The sequence below is a fragment of the Haliotis cracherodii genome, unplaced genomic scaffold (assembly GCF_022045235.1).
Source record: "Haliotis cracherodii isolate W230 unplaced genomic scaffold, xgHalCrac1.p SCAF_3, whole genome shotgun sequence".
Classification (NCBI taxonomy): domain Eukaryota; kingdom Metazoa; phylum Mollusca; class Gastropoda; order Lepetellida; family Haliotidae; genus Haliotis; species Haliotis cracherodii.
This window is the reverse complement of record NW_027266286.1, coordinates 30156786-30165319: the sequence shown is the minus strand read 5'-3', so window position 1 is coordinate 30165319 and position 8534 is coordinate 30156786. Positions and strand designations below refer to the sequence as shown.

The window sequence follows — 8534 nt, the reverse complement described above, 5'->3', positions numbered from 1 at the left end:
TTTTTCATTATTTTAATATTGAATGCTATCTACAATGTATTTATCACATGACACACCTTATTGTTCCCCAGGGGAGGGTTCCAGGTCAGAATAGGTCCCCGGCAGTCTCTGCTGGTTGTAAGAGGCGACCAAATGAATTGTGTGGCAGGGTTGATTGCATGCGTGCATACCCAATGGCATGGATCGTTGCTCACAATATTTATCACTTGATTGTTATTTACTGTCCGCAGTCATTAAACAACAAACACATCTTATCCTATTTAGTCATCTAAGCCACCGTTGGAAAAAATCCTATGGGAACTATGTTCATTCTAGGACATAACGAAAGTGTGTACAAGAACTAGGAATGGGTCTCAAATACACCATGCTTGTCCTGAAGCCAACAGTTTAAGGCCATGTCACATGGCTGTTTGTTCCCTGACTATGGATCGTTGTTGATCGTTGTCATGCTTGATCCAGAGTTCATTCTGTTCAGGTCAAAGTCACAAAGGTGAAAACTTGCTGACTACAATGTAAAACATTCACGCTCAAAGCAAATCAGTCTTACTGTCCCAGAACTGTGAAAACTATATACAGTGGAACCTCGGACAACACTGAGAGCAGACAACCCTTTAACAGCAACATTCAGCACTGCCTTGCTAAATGTCCTACACAGTAACTCTTGTCCAAGGCTTTGAGGTCCATGGTGATACACCTGTATAGGGTGTCTGCTTGGAGAGTGGAAAGTTACAAAACACATTAATGTAGATGTTCCTCTCCCTGGGGTTTGGCATTTAGGGGATAAAACAAGGACAGGTCAGCTTGCTCCGTGTGGGTCGGACTGGGGCATGATGTCGATAGGCTAGCACTATATAACCGGCATTAGACCGGAGCAGCCCCACACGTGCATGCATGTCGCTATGTAAGTGCAATAATCTTCTGGTGTAGGATGTTAAAGTCCATGCAGATACGCCTGTATTGGGTTATGGAGAGTTATCAACCCTGTGGGATAGAATTGGTCCCCAGAAACCTATGATTGTTGTGATGGTTGATCAAGCTCAGTTACCTAGGTGATAGCGCGTGATCGTACCCAGATAGAGTGGACATGATATCAGTCACCGGATTGTTTTGTCCAGATTTCATTATTCACAGCTGGAATACTGTGGAGTGTTGCATCAAACAACAAATGGAGAATGGGGGGAACCGGGTATATATGGTCATGGAACTAACAAAAGGCTGTGGTCATTTTGTACATTTGCACACATGCATCTTTGGATTCATTGACAATACAAAATAGAGGACGGGTGGACATAACAAATAATGAACACAAAATAAATTTAGTAAAATAAACTTTATTCTGCACTGTGATATAAGTAAATATGTACCATTATCACATCACATATATCCAAACCAACAATATAACCCTGATACTGGAATATGTGAGTGAATATTGCTCAACACAGCATCAACAATCTTACAGCTATTTGTGGTGAGATTTGGACATGTAACATGAAAGATATTGTTCAGGCATAAAATTAACCAAAATGTTTTTGAATATAAGTAAGAATGAAAACATGCACAATTTCTCTTAGCAGCACCACAATCAGGAAGAGAATTTATGGATGTCAACTTTTTTATTATGAGGAGTAAAACGTTTTGCAGTACATATATATATATGTATATACTTACTCCTTCAGGTGAATGATGAACGAGTAAGTATACACTCAGAATGTTGTGTTCCTCATAATAAAGAAGTTGACATACATAAATTTTCTTCCTTATGTGTATCACTTTTAAATGCCTTTCAAAGACTTGAACACCACAATCACTATTAATGAATACAATATTGCTGCTCCCGTGATATTACGCACTCACTCAACCATTGCAAAATATGTTCAACAGGCACATTCTTCAACACAAGACTAAACAATAGGAAGAATATGTATTGCACATCCTATCATAAGATGGACACACGAATGCACACACAGAGATTATTGCACAGACTTAAAAAAAGGGTAAATGGTCCTGAAAACCAAGAACTACAGCAAGCAAGATACAACATGTATACTGAAAACTTAGTTAGTCCAGACCCTGCTAATCCAGAAGCCTCACACTGATACAAAGTGTTATTACAGTGAAATCTGGACATTTGTTAATCAGGATGATATCAATGGAAATGCTACTGTCCAGTTTAACAGGGTTCCACTATATTAACCGTTAAGTGATACTTATTTTGAGGCTTATGTCTTTGTAAAGTACAGCAGTTCCAACACCTCTGGTAACATCAATCTGTTGAAGTGGATCTAAGCCCTGTACATCATCTCCACAGCTGTTGCAGACCTACATTACATCATAGCACTGCTTGGGACAATCATTCTGAAAATATCTACCACAGACAAAGAAACAGACAAGATTGAGTCATCTTGATATTTACCACTTGTTAAGCACCTCTATAGGAATCTCATTAGGGAGATGAAAGAAGGTATGACTTTTAGTGGAACAAAGAATTATAGAAAAGTCTATCAGTAATGTTCCACACAAACTTCCATTAGAATCAGAGCCTGTTCAGAACCAGAAACTCCAGAGCCAGTTTCATAACTTTCCTTCATCAGGGGTAACTTAATATTCATTGAACAGGTGATAATAAGCATGATTAATCCAAATAAAAACAACATATTTCTAATCACCTGCCCTTATCACCCATTCTCTTTGATAATAACATCTGACAAAACCCTTGAACATGTTGAAACATCTCAAATTTGTCAAAGGAGAAACACTATTTTGTTTGGGCAGTCATTTTGATTGACATGATTTGGGGTAGCACTATCTCCTTCAAATTAGATCTCCAACATGATACCTCTCTGCACTAAGATCTCAGGACACCTCCATAGAAGGACGCATCTAGTGAACCCTGAGTGACCTTTGACAGCCCAATCAGATGAGTGGGATTCTGAGCCAATCAGATGTCAGGTTTGTTAAACAATTTGGCTTCATTCCTCTTCCACCTTGATTCAGAAATCTGCATCTCCAGAACATCATGCAGAGAGGTATCATATTGGAGTGACAGGTCGGATTTCAATGAAATTAGGCACCAAAATAATACTGAATTACTCACACACAGTTCTAAATCATTGAACTTATCCTAAATATGTTACACTTGCACTGTTCAAGCTATGATGCTGTAGACTATTTATATAACTGATTTAATGTAAATTGATAGCCTTACATAATGACAGTTTCTTATTGTAAAGCTGAAAGAGATTCTGTATAATTAAATCTCACAACTCTATATTTGTAAAAGTATAAAAACAGTAAACAATGCACTACATTTGAAATAAGTGAACACAGATTGTTCTGAATGTTTTCTGTGTCCAAACTGGAAGAACTCTAGTTCCTTAAAAAAACCCTCAAATAATGACACGGCTCACTATATTTGTAGAATTGACACAGCATGGGTAACAAAACAATAAAAGGGAAACGGAAGCCTTATCACTTATTATACATTTTGGCAATAACGTTTTGGCAAGTTATATCAATATAATATTTGGCATCGATGTGACAGGATATTGCATTGGCAGAGAAATATCAAATTTTAATGTTGACATCATTGACATGGTGGCAAAAAAAGCCATCTGTGTTTAATATAGTGACTGCTATATCAACAGTAAGATAATCATGATAATGACTAGTATGACTTATAAAAGCCGATGTCAGGCTGAGGCTGTCATAACACAAAGTCCATGTTGACGGTGTTTCCCTCTCGGACGTGGACGACATGTTTCTGCTGGTACTGGGTGCCCCAGGCTCCGGCCGACACAGCGTAGGTTCCAGGCTCGACGAGAATGTGCACATCCTCTGTCCGCTGAAGCTGAGAGTAAGTGAATGAGTTGGGTTTAACATTGCCTTAAATGATGATGTCTCAGCTTAATAATCGAGTGAGCAAGTTTAACGCCACTTTGAGCAGTATTCTAGTTATATGACTGCATATAAGCTTACTGTGGGAAGAAACATGAGGGGATGCTGATCCTAGACGTTTACCACTTCGGTGAAACCCACAATCATGGGTATGGTGCTGACAAACCTAGAAACATAATCAGGGTGAACTAGTTTTCGAACCCTAGATCTTAGGTGTCTGGCGTTCCCAAGGGATGCAACCCTGCACAGCGAATTGCGTTGCCTTAGACGACTGAGTCATCCATACCCCTAATAAACAAGGAAAGTCTAAAGTGATACAAATCTTACATGATTTGTTAAAGCTACCAGCAAGTCAATGGTTTCCTTTTTGTTTAATGCCGCACTCAGCAATATTCCAGCTATATGACAGATGCCAGTAAATAATTGAATCTGCACCACACAATCCAGTGATTGATATCATAAGCAACCTTCCATGCCTTCAGGGTACCTTGCCACACAATCAGCCAAGTCACCAAGTATGACCACCATTGATGAGATATCCCACATCTCGTCTACCTAGTACCTACCAAACCTCAAATGATTTATCAGTGCCAGGTGCAAGATCACATCATACTCTACAATAATCTACAGGAGGCCCTCAGTTTCTCATCCAAAGACATTTTTTCACAATAGAATTTGTGATGAATGACCTATTTGTCTTGACAATTACTGGCACACATTTGGGTTTCTTAGAGTTTTATAACATATCGGTGTTAATTTGCACTTATGACATTTGACAAAATCTTTTGCTTTCCATTATGTATTAATAAAAACATTCTCATGCAGCTAGCGACTATTAGAATCGGTGGTCAGGCTCGGTGACAAGTGTTGATGCATGTCATCATATCCCAATTGCATAGATTGATGCTCATGATGTCAATCACTGGATTTTCTGGTTGACTTGACTTGATTATTTATAGACTGCTGTCATATAGCTGCAATATTGCCGAGTGTGGCTTTAAACAACAAACAAACAAACAAAGTTTCTCTGCAAAAAAGGCATCATGTTAAAACTCAAAATCTTGACAGGTATGGTATAGCTGGCACCTACTGGGTTTGTCTTGTGTATTGCGGTGTATGTCGGGGTGTGGAATCTGCTGCAGTGGAGGGTGTCCGAGGCACTCAGCTGGGATCCGCCTGCACTGTTGTAATAACGCTGGTATAAAGAAATACAAACAACCTCATAAAGAAATGGGCAAATGTTAATCCTTTCTTCCCAGTCTGTGCCAGGATATCATTGAAACCTACATGCATTGTCCTTATCAGGAATTAACAATCAGAGTAGTCAGGAAATGACATACAGCGTTTTCAATGTAGAACGATGTTACACATCAGGTTGATAGTGATAAATTTATTTAGGATGGGGTACAAAGAGAGTACCGTATTCAACGTAATAAGCGCCCCTCTCTAATAAGGGCCCACGGCGATATTTGCTGATATACTGGCAAGTGAACAATCCCAAATAGCACCCTACCGATTGATCAATGTCCACAAGACTTAAATTTATTCGTGTATAATACGCACTTGTGTTATATGCACCCTTACTTCTGGGAAATTAAATTCAGGAAAAATATATCTGTCGTATATAAACATTTCAGGCTGTCAGCATAAACCACGAAATTAACGATCTTTCAACTCTGTTTTTTTCACCAAAATAATATTCTAATAAGAGCCCCCTAATTCTTATTTTGAGAGAGCCCTGGGCGCTTATCATGTAGATTACAGTACTTTCATCTTACTTTTTGCTTGGTTGTGTGTTGTTTAACGCTGCACACATCAATATTCCAGCTATATGACGGCAGTGTGTAAATAATCTAGCCTGGACCGAGGATCCAGTGATTGATATCATGAGCATTGATCCATGCAATTGGGATATGATGACATACATCAACTAAGCCAGCAAGCCTGACTACCAGATCCTGTTAGTCGCCTCTTACAACAAGCATAATCACCTTTTATGGCAAACAAGCATGACCTATTCTACACAGGTTTTATTTTACTCTGGTTAAGGGGGAAACAGCATAAAATAGGTTGACTACAGTATTTCTATGTTCAAGCTCACCTTGCAGTCCTTGGTGGTCACCGACATATAGTGCAGCATACTGGCCAGTGCATCATCCAGCGACGTGTACACATGGGGGTCCTGGTGGACACATGTAGAGAGACAGTCTGATGTGTTTTATGGCACTTTTAACACTATTTCAGTTCGATCACGGTAAGTCAGCTTGATGTTGGAGGAAAGGCCGAAATGACGCAGGTCTTAGATGTTTACCACTTTGGTGAAATCCAATGGCATGGGTATGCTACTGACAAACCTAGAAACATGAACCAGGATTCGAACCCACAATTATGCCACACCTCAGGCATGCAACTCTGCTAACAACTATGCTCACAGGATACTGGTATGAGAAAGGGAAACAACTATGTTCCCGACCTTGTAGTGACGAGATGATTTTAATACGCGGGTATTTTATGAGCACACAACCTGTATATCTCTTCATATCACTACATCAAGTAGTAATGGATGCAAGGGGCACTGTAACCATGGTAACAATTGCAACAACTATAGCCATTAGGCTTGGGACACTTAGGATCAACACTGGAACCTGGTTCTGGTTCTGGTTTTCTCACCTGTACAGGGTTGTGGCCATACTGCTTGTGTGATGGCCACTCCACCTTCCTGGCCCTGGTTCTTTCCAGCACTTCCTGCCCTACCCGTGAAGCTCGCTCTAATGTGCTCTCAGCCCACATGTCTCCCAAACATGGCTGAAAAATCAAAGGAAGTTGTATTTACCAATAAGGAACTATATGTTACCAGAACAGTGAATAGTGAATACACTTCTGCAGAAAACCTGGCAGCATTGTAAACAGATTACTTTGCACAAACAGCAAAGTATCTCGCTTGACATCATGTGCAATTTGTACCAAAGTCTGATGATATCTGCTCTACACATTGCTTTGCACGTGTCCTAATCTTTTCATTAGCTGAATAAATTTAGAACATCATCACTCATGACTACACTGAAAGTGAAAAGTGACCACATGTATTTCGGGTGATGGAGGGTAATCAGGGTAACCATTGACTGCTTGACTGATCATGCTGATGTACATCAGAACTTTTGAATGAAAATACTACAAAATCCTGGTTGAGGAACTTTAATCAAATTTGCCGCGACCGCCAATTAGCCTGAGCCTCTTCAATTGTTTTTCATAATTTTTTGCCATGAAAGGGCAGAATTCATAACACGTTTGCCTACCAAGGTAGACGATACAAAATATATAAGTAACTAAGAATTAATCCAAGAGCATTCAGAAACGAATAACCTTCAAAGACATTTTAAAGCAGATCTATTATCCTGGCTTGTTTGTCAACTCTTCTTCTGACTTCTCAATTCAACGGTTTCGAACTTGCTTATCTCCCTTCATTCAAGGGAGGTAATCAAAGCAAAAGATGTATTGGCTAGCCACACATAAAATAAATCATTGAGTTTTAAAACAGCAACAACAACAAACCGATATATTTTACTGAGGCTAGAGGTATGGTGAGCCTTTCAAGGATATTATACATAGCTAATTTCGAAATAGTTAATATATTTGCACACAAATTATATTGGATCCACTGTCAATGTAGAAAATTCACATTTGCTTGATTGTGCACATGACAATATATAATGATATTATCTCATTGGTGAAATATACTTTTTCAAAATTAAAATTCAGTTGTTATTCAATAGGACAGAATATATAACACAGGCTGACAATACAGGTTCGGAAATATAGATATCAGTTGTTGTCATTGAGAACATTACTTAGATTCTGCATTTATATAAAATATGAGAAAAGACCCGCTCACACACTCCTAATGTCGAGAGGCAGAGTTTGACTTTATAGATGACATATGCGCCAGAACTCACGAGAGGCATGTGAACGAATGTTGACCCCCTTAATGCCGGAAGGACATGTACCCCTCCTCTTTAACCCTCACTTTTGTTGAATAAAGATCCATCATGCACACAAAAATGCAGTTGAAGTTCTCTGTTCTGTGATATCAGTCATCAAATGACTACACTGGCGGGCAAAAGAAAGTATACACCCAGTGAATGAGTGAGTCTGTGAGTGAGTGAATGAGTGAGTCTATGAGCGAGTCTGTGAGTGAGTGAATGAGTGAGTCTGTGAGTGAGTGTGTGAGTGAGTCTGTGAGTGAGTGAATGAGTGAGTCAGTGAGTGAGTGAATGAGTGAGTCTGTGAGTGAGTCTGTGAGTGAGTGAATGAGTGAGTGAATGAGTGAGTCTGTGAGTAAGTCTGTGAGTGAGTGAATGAGTGAGTCTGTGAGTGAGTCTGTGAGTGAGTGAATGAGTGAATGAGTGAGTGAATGAGTGAGTCTGTGAGTGAGTCTGTGAGTGAGTGAATGAGTGAGTCTGTGAGTGAGTGAATGAGTGAGTCTGTGAGTGAGTGAATGAGTGAGTCTGTGAGTGAGTGAATGAGTGAGTCTGTGAGTGAGTGAGTGAGTCTGTGAGTGAGTCTGTGAGTGAGTGAATGAGTGAGTCTGTGAGTGAGTGTGTTAGTGAGTGAATGAGTGAGCCTGTGAGTGAGTCTGTGAG

At 39.6% G+C, this 8534-nt stretch overlaps 1 protein-coding gene across 1 annotated transcript; it reads right to left on the bottom strand.

Moving 5' to 3' along the window:
- Positions 1-1358: 1358 nt before the first annotated feature.
- LOC139474295 (A-kinase-interacting protein 1-like) lies at positions 1359-7347 on the bottom strand. The gene is made up of 5 exons (XM_071257248.1): positions 7258-7347; positions 6565-6699; positions 5996-6076; positions 4985-5089; positions 1359-3847 (listed from the first exon to the last, which is right to left on the bottom strand). The coding sequence occupies exons 1-5, from the start codon at positions 7267-7269 to the stop codon at positions 3704-3706; spliced, it is 477 nt and encodes a 158-aa protein (XP_071113349.1). The 5' UTR covers positions 7270-7347; the 3' UTR covers positions 1359-3703.
- Positions 7348-8534: the final 1187 nt, after the last annotated feature.